The 22,896-nt window shown below is 42.7% G+C and overlaps 1 protein-coding gene across 14 annotated transcripts in view; it reads right to left on the bottom strand.

Annotated features, from left to right (window-relative positions):
• The window catches only part of PITPNM2 (phosphatidylinositol transfer protein membrane associated 2), a 200,216-nt gene that overhangs the window by 69,218 nt on the left and 108,102 nt on the right, over positions 1-22,896 (bottom strand). For 13 of the 14 annotated variants that reach the window (XM_065568711.1, XM_008163521.4, XM_065568715.1 and 10 more), the window contains 2 exons: positions 2,799-3,013; positions 1,675-1,796 (listed from right to left, as the gene is read on the bottom strand). In XM_065568711.1, coding sequence (XP_065424783.1) covers positions 1,675-1,796; positions 2,799-3,013 — 337 coding nt within the window. Of the gene's footprint in view, positions 1-1,674; positions 1,797-2,798; positions 3,014-22,896 lie in introns of those variants that run through there. The other variant, XM_065568718.1, reaches the window with a different exon arrangement.

Raw genomic sequence — 22,896 nt, 5'->3', positions numbered from 1 at the left:
ACTTAAAAATCGCTTTGGTGTCTATCAGAAACATTAAAGCAATTTAGCTCCTTTGTATTTTCCCTTAAACAATTGATATTTAAACTGTTTATACAATCCTGCTAGACAGGGCTGTTGACAATGCCTGGAGAACTCACGTGTACAGTCTTAGCAAATGGATATTTTTGCCCAAAGATTTTGTAAACCGAGGGTATTTTGGCAGATCTGTTACATCTTTTCAGCTGTAAAAAGAGTTTTTGTATATTTCACCCTTCAGCTCCTCTCATGCCACCACAATGCTGTAGCTCTGCCTAAATTTAGAAGCTTACAATTCAACAGTTCTTTTCTAATAATATCATAGAACAGAGACTAGCCACTGAATATGGTACCATTGCAGAACATCACAGTGATGTTACTGGTTTACTTCTCATTTGCTGATGTTGTGCTATGGACAATATGTAACCTGAATTTTCTTTCTTTGAAGTCTAAAAATTATTTAATGAATACTTTTGTGATAAGGGGGACCAAGCAACTGTAGCTGAACTAATGAATGCATCCTAAAAGGTCTGTAAATAATCCTGAGATCAGAAAACATTGTTAGAGGCATCTAAACTTCCATCTGAAGCGGTTATATATCTCAGTTATTCCCTCAGAATTGACAGGCCTTTCAATACATTCTGTATGAAGGAACATGACTCAAATCATTCTTATATAGAGTTAATTTAGTACACAAAGGCTGATCAGGCAGGTTTGACATTCAGTGACGAGAACACACTAATCCAGGCTGAAAATAACAAAAAATTTCAAGCCTACAGAAATTAAACACAATAAAATTGCACCTTAGATACTATCTTTGCCCACTGATAGGCAGCATTTCAGGAGTTGCTAAGAAAAAAGGTACAGCAACCACTAGGTGTCCTTCTTCCCATCACTGGGATACTGTGCTTGCTAATCTCACAGTCCCTAAAAGAAGGCCAGGCAAAACTCAAATCAATCCATGAGAGTGTCAGTAGTTTCATAAGCAAGTGATGCTTTAATGGTGTGTAACTATAATAGCCAGCACTAACTCCGACACAATGGGTCTACTGCTTATCCCATAGGGACTGGCCAGGAGGAAATACAAGCGGCAGGAATCAGGATGACACTTGCCATTTTCGGCCTTTTCACAAAATGCCCCCTTTTGCCTTCTTCACATTGAAGTCCTTTGTACGGCTCAATAAACTGATCTGCCCAAAAGGGTGCAAATGGGAATTTAATGCTGAAATGTTGGCCACTGCTGAGATGGTACTGGGGAGAAAGGGGGAAGATCCTTCATATGTTTTGAAAGTTTACACAGGAACAATGTTTTCCCATACAAAGAAAATGTATTATTATAAAATTATTTAAAAATAGCAATACTTTCCCCTTTGATAGCTCTATCTGGTATCTCAAAGCCCTTTAAGAAGGGTTAGTCCTCACAACATCCAAATGAGGCAGGAAAGTATTAGCCCCATTTACAGTTGGAAAAATGGAGACAGATGGAAAAAATTAAGTGATTTGCCTGCAGCAGGGCCAGGAACAGAGCTCCTAGTTACCAGTTCTTTTTTGTAACCATTAGACAATGCTTCTTCCCCTAAGAAAAATTACTATAAAAACTTCTGTGTCGCAATCAATAGGCAGGATAGAAGAAAAAGTGAGGGGAAAAGTGATATTCACCAAGAATTGTCTGTCTTTTTTCTGCAGGAGAAAGGTTGAATACATTGACATGATCCCCTGGATCGGCTTTATAATACGTTTCAATATCAATAGAGAATTTCTCCACAAAAGGACACGTATACCTGGAAGAGAAGAGTAATGAAGCTTAGACTAAAGCCTATTAGACTTGATGGAGTAGAGAAGTGCTTTCATAACAGACACCTAAATACCGGTTGCGAATCCAGGCCATTTCTCGCTCATGTTTTGCTTTAAATACCATTTAAGATGCAATCTGCATGTACAAAAAAGGAGCCAGTGATTTTGCTGTGTTAACATTTTGTTCTTAAGGCCAGAGCGTGGCCTCAGGACATGGTTTATATGGGAATGCTTGCTACACTAAGACTCCAAGACCACAGATTATCTCCGATATTAGGCTAAAAGTGACTGCTGCCCATCACGCTAATATCTGAATGCCTTCCAAATACAGTGAATGGCAATGCCAAAGTCCCTAGGGCCTCATGGAGTATTTGGCTCTCTTCCCTTTTGGGGATTAACCCTACACCTAGTAGAGTTTTTATTTCTTTTTTTAAAAATTAACAAATACATAATCAATAAAATAATCAATAATAATAATAATAAAGCCCTCCGCATGTTAATATCTGAGAACCTCCAAAGTATCTTTTATTTCTATCCTTAAATCTCTCTCTCCCACGTCTCTGACTCTCCAACCTAGAACAGGGTCGGGATGCAAATCCAATTTCACTTTTACTAGGCAGTGTTTGACATGCTGACCTTGCCATCTTCACATACATTTAAATATAATCTAAGTTAACTATCAGATATTTGCAACAATTAGTGGAACATGCAGTGTGACACACAAGACGCTGTGTAAAACATTAATGATTTTCCACACTTTGGTGCACAACTGGGCTTACACTTTTAGACAATGGGCCAAATCCTGAAGTCCTCACACAGCCTGCTCACACAAATCTCTGAGGACTGAGTAAGGATTTCAGGACTTGGCTCCAATGTTTCCCTAAAGAATGTTCATGGAAACACAAGAGATGTCATTGTGACTCAGTCATGGCAAGTAAAGTGATATTCAGTTCCTTTCAAAATCTAGGGAGGGCTACATGGAATAGTACCTTGTCCTTGTGTAAGGATATGCATTCCATGACTCCTCTTCAACTCTTAAAGCTGCCTTTGGCAGGATAGACCGAAACCAACTGGGTATATGCATACCAATATGGTACACTTTATGGGTATACTGCCCAATGCCACCAGGACCATCCGTGTATGGCCTATTCTCCAGGATCTCCACTCCACTGCCTTCTCCACATGTCTCTTCTCTGCTCTTTTTCTGAAAGGAAAAGACACCACTGTTTTTACTCATACACATTTTACATACCACTTGCTCAAAGCACATTAACATGAGAGATGGCATTTCTCCTACATGAACTGACTGATATTCAACAACAGCCACTAACCACCAACACATAAGAATGGCCCTTCTGGGTCAGACAAAAAAGTCCATCTAGCCCAGTATCCTGTCTTCTGACAGTGACCAGTGCTAGGTGCCCCAGAGGGAATAAACAGAACAGGCAATCATCAAGTGATCCATCCCCTCTGTGACAGGGTCAGGCCAGATGGCTACAGGAGAGTGATAGAAGGCAGATATATTAGCCCCAGATTAAGTAGGTCTCTTTTCCCTGGGTAAAGTAACAGGGAAGGTTCCAGAACAATCAGGAACTTTCTGGAAACAATTAAGGCAGACAGGCTGATTAGAACACCTGCAGCCAATCAAGAAGCTGCTAGAATCAATTAAGGCAGGCTAATCAGGGCACCTGGGTTTTAAAAAGGAGCTCACTTCAGCTTGTGGTGTGGGTGTAAGGAGCTGGGAGTGAGAGGATGTGCTGCTGGAGGACTGAGGAGTATAAGCATTAACAGACACGAAGAAGGTCCGGTGGTGAGGATAAAGAAGGTGTTGGGAGGAGGCCATGGGGAAGGAGCCCAGAGAATTGTAGCTGTTGTGCAGCTGTTCCAGGAGGCACCCTAGACAGCTGCAGTCCACAGGGCCCTGGGCTGGAACCCGGAGCAGAGGGTGGGACCGGGTTTCCCCCAAACCTCCCAATTGACCTGGACTGTGGGTTCTACCAGTGGGGAAGGTCTCTGGGCTGTTCCCCAACCCACATGGTAAATCTCTGAGGCAAGAAAATCTACCAATAAGCGCAGGACCCACCAAGATAGAGAAGGAACTTTGTCACACCTGTCACTCAGTCACAGTTTCTGGCAAACAGAGGCTAGGGACACCATTCCTGCACAGAACTTCCTCACTGCAGAGTCACCCAATGGTCTCATATTACCACATGCTACCCCCAGAATCAGAGAGATTATAAATGGAAGAGACCTACTGGGTCATCTTATTTATCCACTGACCAAAGCAGGTATGGTCTATTAGACACCGACTCAAGCCAAAACTCTAGTACAGGACAGCCTGGGAACTGTGAAGAAGTTAAATCAAGATCCAAACCCAAATGTCACAGGCAACTCCCCTATATATAATAGGCTGAATCAAAGCTTTGCATTCGTACGCTCTGAAGTCTGGATTCAGATCTGAATTGATCAGACCACACCACATAACCTTTTACATTATCAGAAGTAGCAGGAATTGGGTTTTGCCTGCTTTGACATGTATTTTTGCAATATTACATCAGAGTGACTAATCAATAAATATTAGCTGCAACATCACAATGCAATATATAGGCAGAAAATGTAGCATTTAGTGGCATTTTCCTTTAATGATCTGGCAAGAGACAACTCTTTAAGAACAGCCTGAAGACTACACCCTGATAATTAAGATATTTATAGAAAAAATATATTAAATTCGCCAGAATGCACACAGCACCCTCTGGCAGCTTCCATATCCCGGCTTATGTTGAGAACTGTCCCAAACCCTGGCAGCATTCCTTTAATAAGAAAACCTAAGTTCAATGCCTGCAAAGAAAGACAGAGATGTCCAAAATGTTTGTGCACTTCTAACACACATGCTGCAGTGGGTAGGATAATGCAGGGACTTCAGTATTTCAGAACACCTGACTCATTTTCTTTTTTTGTTTTGTAAAGTGCATTGGAAAGTTAACAATTTAAAAAATTAACAAATTGGAATTAGTAGTACAAATTGACTGTAAAAGATACTGCAATACTGACCCTTTCTTTTTGGCAGAAAAACAACATGAAAGGAAACATGGTTTAACAAAAAGTGATTGATAAGAAGCAGAAGATCAGAGTCTGTGTTTGAGGACAAAACAACAAGCAAAGAAGAGCTATTTACTTTCAAACCAATTCTCAAAGCATTTTAAATCTCCCCCTCCTCCCCGATAGACAAAAAAATCTAAATATAAAAATGTTTTGGGTCTTGTTTTTTGTAAATTGTGATATGCAGTTTAGATAAGCACATTTGTAAAAATAATTTATAGAGAGAGCATTGAGCTTGCAATTCATTAAACACACATCCTCTTAAAACAAGTTACGGTCTTTCAGTGCTTATGTAAACTGTGGCCAAGTCCTGTCCAAATATTTATGACAATAACATTAAATAATCTTGATGACCTGAACATTTTGTAATTTCATAACATAGCAGGTCTAAGAAAAGGCAGCAACCCAGCAGGCATGGTGAATGTGTCAGACAGAATAATAGTAGAGCATAGGGTGACCAGATGTCCCTATTTTATAGGGACAGTCCCGATATTTGGAGTTTTTTCTTCTATAGGTGCCTATTACCCCCCACCCTGTCCCGATTTTTCCACACTTGCTGTCTGGTCACCCTAGTAGAGCATCTGGTCTGAAGAGCCGATACAAATTATGGTGCCCTAGAGTTTCATTACATGGCAGTAGTACATGGAAATCTGAAGAAGCAGGGGAAACATGGATGACATTTAGTGCCAAATCACACCATGTAAAACCCTGCATTGGCTGCCTTGAGACCTACCACTGGAGATGATAAAGTCTCCAAGAACTCAGAATCAGATAACAGCTCCCTGCTCTGGGCTGAAACATGAAATAGCCTGAGTGAGCACCCTCAGTTCGCACTGAAATCAGCACCCAGGATCAAGCCTATTATAACTCACACAGAACAGTAACTGTGTGTGGAGATTTGCAGACAAACACTTGCATTGGATTTGGATACTGAAATGCTGATGATTTATGTGGCCTGTTTTTATAACCATAGTGGATACCAAGATGGGTGGGGGAGGGGGAAAGAAATCTAGGCTTTATTCTTGATAAAAGCATGTAATTCCATACACTTTATATCATGGCTATAATTGAGTTAAGTCTGAGCACAATATCTCCACTTTTGACTTTCTGCTAAAAGTTTCTCATGTCCCTTATCGTCTTTGAGAGAGCTATCCAGTGGGCCAACCACTTTGCTGGCCCAAGTTACAACCTTGGAGGCCCAACATCTGCATTTCTTACTCAGATGAGACTCCCATCGAATGGGTCAGAAAGTTGTGCTGCAGTAAAGGATTGTCTATAGGTGCCCTGCACAGCAGGTCATTTTCTTTAATAAAATACCAACTGCCTACCATGGAGCAAGTTTGAGACAGGATGGAATCAGGCCCAGCTGTCATCATGGCAGAAGAGCTTTGCTTTCTCATATTGTATTTACTGTCTATATAAACGGCATGAACTTCTGCAGGGCTTGAACTGGGGGAAAAGGGGCTGTATTCTCCCAAGCTCCACCCACTAGGCAAGCCACAGTGACATGCCACTCACAGCCCATTGCACAGATATTCAAAATATGATCACGCAGGCTCTGCTGGGCTCCGAATCACCCCTGGGCAGGCTGGATTAAGGCAAAGCAGGCACAACTGGCATGTACCAAGGGCCCCAGCTCCCAGAGCATTTAAAGAGAGTTATGTTTCTAGTCCTCATGCTTACAGCTGCCGTTAGCCAGGAAGGAAGCCACCTGGCCCCACACCCACCAGCAGCACAGCCTTGTCCCTCACTGCTTGGAAGGCTGGGTAAGGGGCTGGTTGACAGAGGGCTTGCAGGTACCTTGCTGGGCTCTGAAATATTTGCTCCCCCTTGGTGGGTCTCAAATGTACCCAACCTCTGCTCCTCCCCTCTGACATGGTGGCTCCATGGCTCAGATAGGGGCAGGGTGTGTGTGTGTGAATGGTGCTCCTCTCCCAAACACCAATCAATGAAATGAGACTCCACTCAGAGTACACTGTGCAGATCTGTGATCCTCCTTCTCCCCCCCACTTATGTCAACAGCAGTGAAATAGCTAACAATGGTGACGTTTAAAATAGCATCACCGGACATCTGAGTTGCTAGCCCACTGAGGCAAATGGGGCAGCCCCCACCTCCCAGAGCTACTGTTTCAGGCTCTTTGCAAACACAGGCAGGAATCAATGTCTCGGTTGAACTGTGCTCATGTTTTCAGTATAGGTGAAGAAGAGTTCTCTGTGGCTCAAAAGCTTCTCTCTCACTAACAGAAGTTGGTCCCATAAATAGGGTGACGATATTTCTTAAAGTAAAAACGGGACAGCCCAGGGTTCACCCAAGCTGTCCTCCCCACTTCCCCCCGCCTCCCCCCAATCTGGTGAAAGAGAAGATCTTGGACACTTCCCAGCCAACATCTTTCCTCATGTGAGCCCCAAACAGAACTTTGGTCACTGTGGAGATCAGGAAACTTTTCCCAACCCTTATTTTTTATTACTGGGCTTGGGGCGCACCACCCGAGCACCGCACCGGCCGGGGGGGGTGGTCAGCTCTGAAGGCAGTGCTGCCCGCCCGCAGCCAATTTCTCTGCTTGCCTACTGGCAGACAGCACTGCCTTCAGCTGACCCCTGGGCATCAGCCGCTGCTCTCCACTCGGCCTTGCAGCTGTGACAAATGCCCAGTTTTGGCAAAAAAGTAGGGACGGGCAGGACAGAGCTGAAAAAGGGGTCTGTCACGGCCAAAACGGGACGTAGGGTCACCCTACCCATAAAAGATATTACCTCACCCACCTTGTCGCTCTTAGGTTTTCAAGATTGTCTCCACCAGTCTTAGGGTTAGAGACTCAGGCTATGGCTACACTACAGAGCGTGCAGCTGCGCCCCTGTAGCATTACTAGGGCAGATGCTTTAAGCCAACGGGAGAGAGCTCTCCCATCGACTTAATTATTCCAGCCCCCGCAAGCAGTGGTTGCCATGTCAGCGTGAGAAACTTTTCCGCGGACATAGCACTGTCCACGCTGATGCTTACATTGCTGTAACTTACATAACTAAGGGGGGATGGCTTATTCACACCCCGAGCGACATAAGTTATACCCGTGTAAGCTGTACAGAGCCTTCACTTAAAAAGCTGCTATCTGCTATGCTTTATCAGCTCCTTGTAAAAAAGGCCTCTCCCTCCTTATCAGATAAAATTAACAATTCCCTGGAAGTAATTTGCATGCCTTTCACTGGAAATGTTTCTGCTGAGTATCCTAAGCATCTATAAATGTCGTGATTCAAAAACTGTTGATTCTTTGCCAGGAAGAAATCTCTTACATTTGAGATTGTCCAGCGACCAGTTTCACTGGTCTTACTCCACCAAGCAACAAGTTGCTTATAAACAGTGGGGCCAGATCCATGCCTGGGATCATTCTATAGTGACACCAGGTGTGAAGTTAGCTCCAGGATGGTTTATAAACGTGTTACTGAAAAGCAGAGTCATTTTCTTAGATTCAGAAACAGCTAATTAGTGACAGAGAGTTTGTCAAGAATGGACCCAACATGAACAACAATCCCTTTCTGCTTCGGAGTCCAACGATACCGCGATCATCACAATACACAGCCAAGATCAAAATTCTCTACTTTTTCTTTGCAATTAAGTTACTTTGTCACAATTGACTTGGCGTTAGAATAAATTGTCTGGTTTGTGTTGTATGGTTGATACAATGGTCACCCTGTAATACCGTCTGGTTTTGTCATAGACAAATAAATAGTTGCATTAGCATCTGCATTGTTATTGTCTATGTTCCCCTGTACTTGCAATAGGAAATACCTATAAGCACAGGTGCCGATTTTCCAAAGTGTCAGGGGGTGCTCGACTCCCAGCTCTAATCCGGGCCCCGCCCCTTTCTTCCCCCACTCCACCCCCACCCTGTCTCTTCCCACCCAGTTCCACCCCCTCCCCCAAGTGCGCCACATCCTCTCCCCTCCTCCCACCCCCAAGCTTCCTGCATGCCACGAAACAGGTGATTGTGGTGGGTGGGAGGAGTGGTAGGGAGGGGGAGGCACTGATTGGTGGGGCCCACTGGCAGACGGGAGGTGCTGAGGGGATGGGGAGAAGCTGATAGGGGGCTGCCGGTAGGTGCTTAGCACTCATCATTTTATCCCCATGGGTGTTCCAGCCCCGGAGCACCCTTGGTGTTGGCGCCTATGCCTATAAGACTGCCAACAATGAGGTAAAATCATTTAGTTCTTCAAGGTGACTGAACTGGTTTTTAAGGGTGATGGGACAGGTAGCATTGGGCCATGGCACAGCCTGGTCACGGGTGAAAGGGGGTTCTCTCTTCTGCTGCATAGGTGCTCAGGGGAAGTTGCTGCCTGGAAAATGGGGGAGAATGCCTTTAGGAAGGTTGGGCTCCATGTCCAGTGGTCATCAGGCTAGCTTGAGTCCAAGCAGGGGCACTTTCCACTGGTCTACTGGCTGACCCTGGCTAAGTCACTTCCCGTCTCTGTGCCTCAGTTTCCCTGTCTTTAAAATGGGGCTAATTATACTGACCTCCTTTGTAAAACGTTTTGAGATCTACTTGTTCTGAAAAGCTAAGCATTGTTCTGATACGATATAATTTCCAATTCCTTTTGTTTCCATTAACTCGTTCTGTTTTCTCCTTACAAACATTATCCCAGAGGAAAAGCCTCCTGTCAACTGTGACTGTGTGTTTTATGTGGAGTCATTAAAACAGCTTATGGGTGACCATTGTAAATCTAGCTGGACACTGTGTAACTGTGCACAGATCAGGATTTACTATTTTACAGGTCGATCTTGCTACCTCTGGCATAGGTGTGCAATGGAAGCACTGCATGGAAGATGGTGGGCCATGGGGGGACGCAGCCATGCTATGCCCCCCCCCACACACACGCCACAGAGTATTCCTTGTTGTGATCCCCTTTATGGCACCATGGAGAAGGGTTGGTGGTAAACAAGAGGTATGGCCAGTGAATCCATGAGCTGCATAGATCCAACAGCCAAAACGCCTGGGTAGCGGGGCTTGTAGAGCACCACAGCCAACTACTATAGCCCAGAGTCTGGAACAACAGCTCTAAAGTGACTCTGGCTAATTCACACCCAGCATACTGGGTGGGGGAGCTTTCAGACACACCAGCCCTTCCACCTAACCTCTGGGTGGGCTTTGCAGCTGGATGAGAGTTTGGCCCTGCCTTGTGTAGTGCATATCTGCTCTTCCTGGGTGTAGGTTATTTGCACAAGCTACGTTGATATGCAGCAAGTATATTTTTCTATTAAATTTATATGAAAAATTAAGAGATGCTGCACTTTGCTCAATAAAATTAAAGCGGGGCCTGAACCACGGACCTGAGATCTGGAACTGAACTTTCAGGGGAGTTTGGAGCCAGGATTCTGGGTTGGTCCAATGGGTACTAAAAATTCAAAACACGAGTTACTGTGCACCATCCAGTCAGGCACATTGAGAAGGACAGAACCATCACAAAAACAAAAACAAAACAAAACCGTAACTGAATTTCTTTAGCAGTATGCTGTCAAAAACTCCTATGCTTTCCATTAGACTACAATAAAAACCGACGTAACTACAATGGTTTGGCAAGGACAGATCTGGTTAGACTGAGAACAGTCCAATTTCCTAACTCAATTATAAACCAGTCACTTGAACAATGAGTGAATTCATCTCATGACTAAAGTAAAGCATCAGTAACATGCTCTGACACAGCCAAGAAGATACCATATACCTGTGCTCAATTTACAAGTGTACAAGTTATACTGCATCCCTGGCTTTGATAATGAGAAAGCAACTTGCTTTTCAACTGTGTAGCCTTTTCATGTCTGTTGTGACTCCTTGCCATATTCTGAAGAGATGTTTATTACGTGGAACAGGTCTGTAAACAACAATTAAAAAATAATCATTGATTAGGAAAATGTTTGGCTTGAGCAGCATCTGGCAAGCCTTTGCTGCTGAACGTTAGGTTGCTGGGAGCTGCAGACGTGCAGGCATTTGAGGTTGGGGCTCTTTAGATACTAATTTCACAGGACTTGTATCCTTACAAACTTCAACCTTTTAATGGTTTACCTTTGTGATTACTACCTGGAACTAACTGCCAACAATATTACATCTCTCCATACACATCTGGGGAAATGTCCCCAGCAAATTCAAATAGCAGCTAACAACCTTTAGATACGAGTTCATCTAAGCCATAATCACAGTAAACCCTCTTATATTATATTACAACAGGAAATCCAGTCATCCCTTTAGAACTCTCTCTCTTCTGCTGATGACACTCCATGTTCCGTACAGCCCCATCAATAGCTTTCCAGGACAGATGGTGACACAGAGCCCTTCCAGCTAAAGTAATAGCATTAAATTACTCGTAACAGGGAACCCAGAGAAGCAGATGCACCATGATTAGCAAGAACGCCAGTTACTTAAAGGCTTCTATTAAAATAAATCACTTGGCACAGCAGCACAAACATGGGACACAGCACATGACCTCACAATAACAATTATGGAATGAGTAATTCCAATGAATGTCATTTAAATATTGGGCTAACCTAACCCCGTTTATCATGAGCCCTTCGCAACTGAAAATAAAGGGCTGTAAACAAAGGGTTCCACTCAAAGACAGGCTTTCAGATTTTCTGTCCCCTCCCCATATGAAAAAGTATGCCTCCCTACTAATTAACTGCCTGGGGTCCATTCTTGCAAACACTTTTTTAGGCAAGTGGTCTCACTGGAGTTAACCAAGTCAGGGCTAGTTGGATCAAGCTCTTATCTTTTTGTCGCAGGCTGCAATTCAGCAGCGTTATGGTCATTGTTGGCATTAGAAACCAATAGCGTGAAGAGCCTTAGAATACCTGGAACTGAATGTCTGCTGTGGCTTCTTGTATAATAATAATAATTAATAATAATGGAGGATAAGCAGGACAGGTGCAGTACATCTTTTTGTATCAGTGGGGGAAATCAATCAGGAGCAAACTTTTTGGCAGGTACACTTTTTCCTTTGCACTGCCTCTCCACTTTAGCTGGGATGGTCACTCTGACTCATGCAGACTGTAAATGGAAGCACTGTATTCGGGGTTCTATTCCCAGCTCTGCCACTGACTTTCTGTGGAACCTTGAGCAAGTCACTGAACCTCACAACACATCGATTTCTCCAAATTGTAAGCATACCACACCCTGGCCTGAAGCCAGGGTAAGAGGGATCCAGGTTATTGCCATCTGATAGGTAACATTCTCCCCTCCCGGCTTGCTTACAAAAGGAAGGGTGAGACAACTGTTAACGGTTCCTGACATCTCTAGCACTGAGTGACTGTTTCTCTAGTACAGGATGGATTATTGCAGGTGTGAGGTTGTGTGGCAGATTCCCCACATTACAGAAGATGTTGAAGGTCTCCATTAGGAAAGGCTCCAGGTTCTCTCTACTTTTTTCTACCAGCCAGTAAGGGAAGAGGTCAGAGTCACAAGTGTTGGAAGCATTGGTGGCACTCAGTCATTATTTCTACTTGAATTTATGAAAAGGCAGAGTTCTTGGGAAGATGCTGCACGGTTTTTCAGTCCCGATCTCAGTGATGGCCTATGAGGCTCTCTCAGACACAAGCAATCTCCTTGGTGAAAGAAGATGCTAATTGCTCTTAACCCAGAACCTGGCATCTCTGATTGAGTTTAGAGTCTCTCGGCTTACAAAGTAATTTATGATCCCATAAATTCCGCAGGTCAGAACTTTGCAGTCTTGCAGAAGTTCTCTTTGGACATGTTACTACTACCACTGGCTTCTATGGGAACAGCTGCCTCCCACAAGGTGTCAAAGGGCAGCCGTGTCACAGTTTATCAGTACAGATGAACAAAAGCTGTTAAACCAGGAAATTTAAAGTTAAAGATGCTACATTACCCTTAACTTCCCCCTTCTTGATTTATTAAAGCCCAGAGTTTGCAGTGTTACCTGAAAATTCCCAGGATTATCAGTTTTCCAGAAGTCTTCCCCAGTGATTGTAAAAGGGTGTGGAAAGTGTTGGGGTGTCATTTGTAGGTTTTTGGTCCAGTTTATATGATTTTCTTTAATATTCTGTACATCTGTCCACAGCTCAAGGGCACAGTTTTAGTGAGTCTAACTAAAGTGTTATGAAGTACATAGATATTGTCTTTGTCCAACTGCATGAAGATGCAAACTCTTGACTTTTTTTAAATGGTGGCCATAGAAACATTGAAAAGTGAATTTCCCGTTTGTCTCATTTTAACAGGATTAAGAATTAGTGTATTTAAATTAGAGGCTGTATCATGTCCTATAAAATGGAATGATAATATAGCTTTTATGTACAGTTTTTCATTTTCAAAACTGTTTAAACATTAACTAATCCACAACCCAATTATGAGGTCATTATAATCAAATGAGGAAACTGAGACACAGAGAAGTTAAGTGATTTGTCCAAGACCAAAGAGAGAGTCAATGTCAGAGCCAGGATTAGAACTCAGAACTTCCTGAATATCAAGTAATCCAAAAATCTTGAAATTTAGCTACTAAATTGATAGGTTCTCATTGCAGCAATGTATATAGGCAGCAGACAGATATAACAACCCTATGATTGTAAGAGTCCAAGACCAAGAACATATGGAAAAGCTACAAATATTGACAAAGCACAATGCACCTGCCCAAATTATTTTCTAGTTGTAAACATGTTCTGAAAGCGAGGGCTGCCTTTTTGGTTGACATTGTGAAATCAAATAATCAGAGCACTATGAATCATGGGGGGAGACTTGATTAGGTTGCCCTATACTTAATGGTACAGTTTCCAGTGTCTGTCATTGCTGTACTAACCAGCAGGCCAGTCTTGTTCACAACCTGATTCTGCAGTCCAGAGCTGGGGAGGTGGGTAATGACATACAAGCAGGAGAAGGAGATAGTGATACGTCTTCACTGCAGTTGCTCAAAAACAGGCACTTCTCATTCCTTGAAGGCAAATAAGGCCAAAGGCTCTCATGTCTTAGAAAGTGATTTATTCTGCTGATGAATTTCAGGATGGGCCTCTAGCCTCTGCTCCCAGAAGTTCAGAGAGTTTGATTAAAATCCTACCTGGATAGTCACAGGGATTGCTCTCCTGGGTCAGTGGAACAGGGTGGACACCCTCCCTTCACAGTCCACAGAGCACCCCTCTCCACCGAATACACCCTGTCCAGAGCAGGTAGCAAGGATGTATTGAGGACCAGCAGAGATTAGGTAGCTGGGATTGTTAGCCAGCAATGTATATCTGATCTTCCCTGGGAAGAAGGCTGGAAGGCCAAAGAGCCTGCAGAAGTAGCTCATGTCCAAATTGCTTGGGGGCGGGGGGCATTATTTTGCTTGCTGCCCTTAATGATTGTGAAAGACCCCCCCAGCCTAAGGATACTAGACACAGGAATCTTCCTGGGGCTTTTCTGTTCCTTTTTAAAGGCCTAATAAATGCAGCCCAAATCCCAAGCAGTGGGGAAGTTTTGCAGGCAAACAACACTGAGTGTCCAGTGTCTGTTAGGCAAGGAAACCCAGGCCCACTACAGCATACTTACTCCAAAGGGGCACCAATAGCAGGAGAACAAATCCAGCCAACTAACTGGTAATTTCACTTTACCCCAACAAGTGCCTTTCAGGATAGGTAAATTCCGGCCTCATTATCTAGTTCTGCACCATCTAATATAACAAGTATTCAACATAATCACAATCCTAATCACACTGAATCTCTTTATTTCTTTTCTTCTTTCCTTAACACTCAAAATGCTTGACTCTCAGAGATGGGGTTAGATGAGACACAGTCAGATCTCAGCCATTTTCAGTTCTTTTGATCTCTGCATAGCAGCCTAGATCTGGAGGTATAAATAATCATGCAGCTCCGTTGTCATTATATGACATAGCTTTGCTGTGTAACTAGGGATGCCAGTGGCATAACGGAATAGGAACCCTGTACAGTGAGGCTGTGTCATACCCTCTCATTTGCATCTCTACAATACAACACGTGGCAGCACTGCATGGGGGGGATTTGGAAAAATCCTAACCCCCTCAGTAGAATTTTTTGAACTAGTGGCCCCTTCTTTAGGGGTTGGTATATAACCTCCTTCTTATTCAGACCAAAATGCTTTAGCTGGTTATCAGTGTAAAATTTGTTGTGCTTTCAGAGCACATTTGAACCCAGGATCTCAAAGCACCTCACATAAGGTATTAAACCTCACAACAATTGTATAAGGTAGACACACATTAATTAGCTCCATTTTACAGATGGGGAACTGAGGCACTGCAGGGTGAAGTGACCTGCTCAAGATCACATAGGAAGTCTTTGGCAGGCCTGAAATAGAACTCATATCTTCCAATGCCCAGAAGAACTTTACCAGCAGAACTTGCTTGTCCTTCACTCCTTCAAAGTGAATTTAAATGGACAGTGGGCAGAACTCGCTTGTTATACCAATTCCAGTGTTCTAGGATCATGAAGAGCTTATCTCGGTCTGCTTTAACATGGCTTGTGATATCAAAAAAACTTCCACAAAGATCTATTTTAGGTCATTCAATTTACATAACTAATTTGCTTAATGAAAGCGTCCAGCAGTAAGATGCACATGCAGATGACTTTGCAATCTACACTCCGTAGATGTACACATGTTATTATTGTGTTTGCCGTTTATATTTCAACATGACTCATGAGAGATATTGATGATCGGATGATCCTAAACAAATCAATCCTATTCATCATGCTTTGCTTTCAGGGTAAAAATGTACCACATTTTGACTCTAAAAGCTGTAGATCCATAGTACAGTTTACAGTTAAACTGACAATGAAGGAACAGATTTCTCAATGTTTGGCTTCATTTGAGGTTTTTTTGTTTTTAAGTATAATTTGCTACTTCTAGCAAAGCTATTATGCTGCAGAGAACAGTAAGAAAAGTGTAAGCTGCATACTAATAATAGGAGTCCAAGACATTGTTCTAGCTTTTTAAAATAAATTACAAAGTCTTAACTTGTTTACCGTTGATTATGGTTTACAGATGTAACCCTCAATCACATCCAAATAAATTAGACATTTATAACAGGCTGACATGGTTTTGTTTTACAATGAAGTTTCTTCATGCATGACTGTGACATTTATACAGACTTGCTTTTCATGGGAGATGAGGGGTTTTGGTTTGAACTGGTGTAACGTACAATGAAAAGATTGACAGTATTATACTTGATAAAACCGAGTGTCCATAAATAATGGACAGTCTATTCTCTGAGAACAATAACCAAGGGGTTTCTGTAACTCCGTAAGGCAGGGGTAGGTAACCTGCGGCACACGAGCTGATTTTCAGTGGCACTCACACTGCCCGGGTCCTGGCCACCGGTCCAGGGGGCTCTGCATTTTAATTTAATTTTAAATGAAGCTTCTTAAACATTTTAAGAACCTTATTTACTTTACATACAACAATAGTTTAGTTATATATTATAGACTTATAGAAAGAGACCTTCTAAAAATGTTTAAATATATGACTGGCACGTGAAACCTTAAATTAGAGTGAATAAATGAAGACTCGGCACACCACTTCTGAAAGGTTGCTGACCCCTGCCGTAAGGTTTGTCTCCAGTTCGGTGACCAGAAGTTTTGATCCTCTGCTTCACTTTTACTGAAGTAACTACTGGGATTTTTTAAAATTCTGTGTGAATTTAACACTGGTAGAAGGTGCCAGAGCGACAGTCCTGGAGAATGAAGGCATCTATTTACCCACAGAAGTGGGTAAGGGAGCACTGGGGCAAACTTCCCCAGACTGACCTGCCAACACACTCAATCCTAACCCTGGTAAGGCAAACTGGGAACTTATACTGCATAGCCAATTCCATTCCTGATTTGTTGTTGTTGTGATTAGGCTAGCAGGAAAGGTGCTAATTAGACGTGTGTGTGTGTGTGTGTGTGTGTACACGTACCTGTCCATTGGGAACTGCACTGAGATCAAACTCATCCTTCAGAGTCCACTGAACAACAAGATGGTAGCAACCACCAGTCACTAGTGGCTTAGACAGCTCTGAAATATCCTATCACCAATCAGACACTGATTCCTTTCTGTTTACAAGTGCTGTCTCAGGGAAAATATCCCGGTGGCCAGCCAAAAAGACAGAAAACATTCCTCGCTGCCACTGTAACATGTGCGCCCTGGGACCCCCACAGAATCAAGCACAACCCCCACAGTAACTTCATACTAATTTGATTATTAGCAGTTGAATGTCTTTAGTCAACGGTGAATTCAGTGTTCCGAACACTTTGCACAGTATTCTTCCTCTTCCCATCGCTATCTGCCATGATAAGTGTAAGCCAACTGCCCTCTGTCCATTCGCTGTCTCTTCCAGGCACGGAGCGCTGTGCTTATGGTGGAGGCTGCTTGTGTAGAGAAGGGGATATTTTGCCAAAGGTTGCTGCTGGATTTCACAGTGTCTCACAATCTCTCCCAATGTTACGATCACAATCTCCCTGGAATCCAGAATGGTCTTTTCCTGAGCCTTGGCAGTATTGCTAATCCCGACTCCCGAGCTTGAGTCAGGCCCCCAACAAAGCATTATTTAAAATAATAGCAATAAAAAATTTAGGGTTCTTTTTGTTTGCCTTTTGGTTACTGTGCTTTTAGGGTGCACTCAGCCCACATTTTCAAACTTTTCTCTACAACCATAAAAGCTAGAAACCATCTACACCTCTACCCCGATATAACACGACCCAATATAACACGAATTCGGATATAACGCAGTAAAGCAGCGCTCTGGAGGGGGGGAGGGGGGCTGCATGCTTCGGCGGATCAAAGCAAGTTCAATATAACGCAGTTTCACCTATAACACAGTAAGATTTTTTGGCTGCCGAGGACAGCATTCTATCAGGGTAGAGTTGTATTTATAAATGAAATCTGAAATTCTCACATATTTTCATGATTCCAGGAGCTGGGGCTATAAGAAAAACACCAAATATTGCAAGACTCATGATAAAGTCACAATTCCCTTAAGCTAATTAAACTTTGTGATGAGGTCAACTTTTCACAACACTAAATAAGAGACCCTCCTTTCCAGACCTTAAATGATCCTTGTTGCCCTCATCTGTACCTTCTCCAAAGGTAGAATGAATGTCAGGGTAGGAGGCATGGTCTAGTGGACAGACCACTGGACTGGAATAAATAGGTTCTATTCCTGGCTCCATCATGGGTTTGCTGTGTGACTTTGGGGAAGTCATTTCACTTCCCTGGGTGAGACTGTTTCTTCTCCCACCCTTTGACTATTTAGACTGTGAGCTCACTGGTGCCAGGACTATGTCTCCCCGTGTGTTTGTATAGTGCCTAGCACAGTAGGGCCCCAATTTCAGTAGGGGCCACGCGATGCTACTGCATTCAAAAAATAATCAGTGCTCAGACCAGCATACAATGCTCCAAATGGGCTTTGAAAGAACCTTGTAAAGAATGACCATTATCTTCCTTGACTTATAATTAATTCCCTGATGCATTCTAGGGCACAATCTATCAGTCTTTCCTTCCCCTCCTGTGTTGCCAAGCACTGATTCCCTAAGTCTCAGAATATCACTCACTTATAACCTTAGTCCCTTTTCCACTTATGTGTCTTAAATATGTATCTATTCTGTACCATAATTTTGTTTGGTCAGAGAGTGATAATAATCCAAGTGAAAAACCATAGGGAATACAAGAGATTGCAGTCCACAAGAGACCAAATTTTAGTCTTACCGAACCTGACAATGTCCTTTTAACAATAATTTGTTTTAAAGAAACAAAAAATAAATGCCTCCACCCAAACAAAACAATAGCCAAGCAGGGCCAAGAGTCTTTCTTGATCACTGAGGTCCTTTGAGTTCAATTTCAATCATTTATGGCTTCTTCCCTCCAGTGCTTGTGGAACTCCAAACCATCTGATGCCAGGGCCTTTTCCACTACTCCTCCAACAGGCAAGTGCAGTAATCAAAGGAGACAGTTAAATACAGTTTATTGTAACTGTCTGCACCGCTACTTACCACAACACTGTGTGTAGCCACTGATGAAACAGGGAAGCGATGAACAACCTTATCTATGGTTTTACACAGCAGGCGTTGCCCAAACTCTGAAATACCAAGGGATGCATTGGAAAATTGCCCAGGGGAGCAAAATGGCCACGCTTATTTTGCATCCCAATCAGGATTGATGTTTGAAATCAAATACAAGCCAGCCTCAAGTTAGCTGATCCTGGCATCTTCTGTGATTGTGGAATAAAAACTGTCTGAGTTCACTAAGGATGAACCCAAGCTGATCAGGTTGGTCCCGACACTGCAGTGAGAGGCAAAGGGTGTGGGTGGGCCTCCATTAAGGTTCTTTGGCTGCACTGTGTTGTACACCTGGCTTACAGACATATAATCACAGTCCTCGCTTTCCCTCCCATCATTTTTATTGTTTTGTAGCACTGTTCTCTATTACAGATGGGCTACACACATCACTACCGATACTGCATGCTGATCTAGCTAAAGGAAGCGTTTGTGGTTTGAAATGAGGTGTCCTCTCTTTATAGCTTAAAAATTGCCTCTTCTCTCATCCTTGATGAGTGTTCAATATCCTTTTATAGCTGCTGCCTGAAAAGCTGGGTCAAGTAATAGGTAGCACAGCCACTCAGCCTAACTCATGCATCTGGGCCTATTGTGACCATGCCATTTACAAAGACTAGCATCCAGGCGCCACAAATAAATGGAATGATGACAGACACAAGGGTCTGGGCATAGTTGCTGGGAGCCATAATTAAATGGAAACAGAAGCCCACTGATACAGTTATTGGAAAAATACCTGAAGGTCTTGCAACTAATGCATAGTTTATTTTTAATACACTTTTCCAGGGTAAGATTTGTCGTTTCCCGACAACACGTACTGCGATTATATGCGCACCCATGGGTGTATCATTTTTATCCTCAGCTGTCTCCTGCTGTGGTATGAGTCAGCCCTGTGTTTTGTTAACTATTCCTTTTTGATCATTCGATCTGACATCTAATTCATTATGAGCAATCTGCTTTCACCACCAGCAACCTTCTGTCTGCTGGATACAGATACCTATTAGTCCAGGTATCATTCACAGCTGGCAGTTACTTAATGTCTGCAGGTTCCCCCCAAATCATGTAATTAAATAGGAGAACAAAAAGTCATTTTGCCCTAAAAATATACCTGGGCAGGGGGTAGGGAAATTATTTATATAAAACAATATTAAACTGGGTTTTTAAAACAAGGCATCCAGTATTCCATCAAGGATCTGGAGTACCCAATTAAAATGTAAGCAAACTAATTAGGCTAATATTGGAGGGGGAAAAATCACCTCCAGAGTCAAAAGGGTTAGGAGTGGGGGAGAGGGTAATAATTCCACTCTTATCTCAGCCAAGGAGTTAAACTTCTTCTGTGTTAGCGAGAAGCCCACCTCTCAGTGAAGAGGAACCTTTCTGGAAGTAACTGAAATCAAAACCAAAATTGAAATTTTATCAGCACATAATGTGCTCTTATGACAAATTTAAAAACACAACATGAAGACCAAATTGCAATCCATATGAATAAGAAAGTTACATATACTGCTGTAAATGCATTGCAATTGATTGAATGCTGTGGTATATAATAAGTACTAAATGTTTATTTATTGGCTTCTCTATGGCACTCATCTTCCTGGCATTCGATTACCTCTCAAACATTAGCAAATATAGCCTCAACACAGGATGGGAATTACAATGGAGAATGTGCGGCACAGAAAATTCAAGAGATTTGAACACAAGGAGTCTGTGGCCAAGATGGGATTAAAACCCAGATCTTCCAAGTCCCAGTCCAGTGCTTTAACCACAAAGCCACCCTTCCTCTATCAATACTACTGCTATGAGCTTATATAGGGCCTTCTGGTGAAGTAAGCAAGTCTAATTATTCCCATTTTGTAGTTGGGTAAGCAGCAGTTTAATGGATTTACCCAAGGTCACTTGACAAGTCATTACTAAAGCTGGGATAGAGCACAGGAGGAGAGTGTTTCCCCATTACCCCACCCTTAGGCAAAAACCCCCAACTCAGGGAGGTTTATCAGTACCTGTGAGCCTGTTCGATTACTTGTGCATTGATATTGTGCTCTGCACTGTATAAGACACACGTAAAAAAAGAATTCATGCACTGTGCAGCTTATGCTCATTAGAAGTAATGTAGCTGGAGGCCAAATCACAATTAAAAACCTTTGTGTTTTGTTATTTCTCCAAATACAGAGACTGCCATGAATTACTGTGCACTTATAACTAGAGGCCCCTACATTATAAATTAAATTCCATTACAATTTCCCATTTTCTCCAGTAATCACACTCATATCCTCTTAAGAGTTATGGACACCACCAGACCATGCTTTTGTGTGCATGCATCATGTTACAGATACAGGCAACCTTAAGCTGCAGCATCTGTTTCCATGGCAATGGGACTGCATCAGCAATCCAATGGGTTTAGTTTAGGCCATCTACACACAAATCATTATTAATATCAAACTGAACTATGTCACCAGTAACCATGGTACCCACAGAGGAGGTCTCTGTGTCCCCTTTGTGCTGTAACATGCATCCTTCATGCATGACACAAAATGATTTTAATCCATATTCAGCAAAGGGAGTTTACTTTGAGTCTCTCTAAGGAAGATTAGAACATGATGCTTGACAAGGATATTTTGAGTTCCAGTCTGAGCATATTGTAAGTTACTGAGGATCTGAAAACGTTCAATCACTGGGGGAGGGGGAAGTTACACACTCAACAAGTGGCTTATTAGTAAAGGCAAAACAGGCTGCTGTTTTAAAGATCCCCCTTTTCTAGGTTTGATCACTCTCTGAGCAGCACACGGTGCATTGCTGCATCTGGACATTACCCCCCACCGACTGGCACTCGGCCAAATGTCTCAACTATAAAGTCTGTGCAAACACTGTTACTCTTCAGGCAAAACGATGAAGAAATCTAAGAATGCTCAGAGAAGATGTCCGCAAAGTGAGAGAATTAAAAATATACAGAAATGATGAAACCTGGTAACATCACCACCAAGGGAATTGCTATTTTTCAGGCTGCTATAACAGATGGCCACATAGTACAGTGCTATTAATATGGAAACTCTCATAAGGACTGAGATTTTAGTGGCCATTCAGATAGAGGCCATTAGCACAAAGTTCACTGTATCTATTCGTATATAAATCAAAACATCAGCCCAGTGCCTCAGGACACGAGAGTTTGAAAGTGACTTGGGAAGTCAACAAAATGCAGACCCTCATTACACATGGTCTTATGATTAGGGTGCAGGACTAGGGGTCAGTGCTCTTGGGATCTATTCCTAGGTTGGACATAGACCTCCCAAAGTATCCTTGGACAAATCACCTACCTGCCCTATCTCACAGTTTTCCTCAGCAGTAAAATGGGAGTGTGGGTATGCTGGAATAAACTACAGATCACATCGTGCATCTACTGGAAAATATATGAAGGATTTAAACAGCCAAACCTATTAAAACCTTACATTGCTCCCAAAATCCCAGATATCTCCTGGACTGGAGCTTCAGTAAATTGGTTTCTTACTGTCAAGACTGTATTTAACATTTGTTTCCGTTAAACCACCACAAGAGTTCACTGCCCTCTTGTTATGACATTGAAGAGGTTGTCTAGTGACCATTTACAGCTCAATGCTGAGGAATGGTGCTCATGTACATCAGTGCAGAGGGGCTAACTGGCGACAAAATGGACAACATCTGAACTAAGATGCAAGCTACGTGTTGCTAGTTTAAGAAAACAAAGTTAAATTTGGGTTTCTGATGCTGGCCCCTTCAGAAGCAAATTCAAAAGGCTGAACCAAGCAAGAGCTTAAGCCAGAACGACCAAGACAGCACTCCCACTTCAGTCTGAAGTGTCACTCCTGCTTAGGCTTGTAAAAATATCCTGCCTTGCATCACTAGACCACAAGAACCTTCTCTCATTTGGTTTTCAGCATGAAATCTGATGAAGGCTGTAATGAGATATACCCAGATAGGAGCAGCAGCAACACACA

This window comes from Chrysemys picta, chromosome 15 (genome assembly GCF_011386835.1).
Source record: "Chrysemys picta bellii isolate R12L10 chromosome 15, ASM1138683v2, whole genome shotgun sequence".
Lineage (NCBI taxonomy): Eukaryota > Metazoa > Chordata > Testudines > Emydidae > Chrysemys > Chrysemys picta.
Note: the sequence above shows the minus strand (reverse complement) of the source record. Positions and strands in the feature narration are given on the sequence as shown.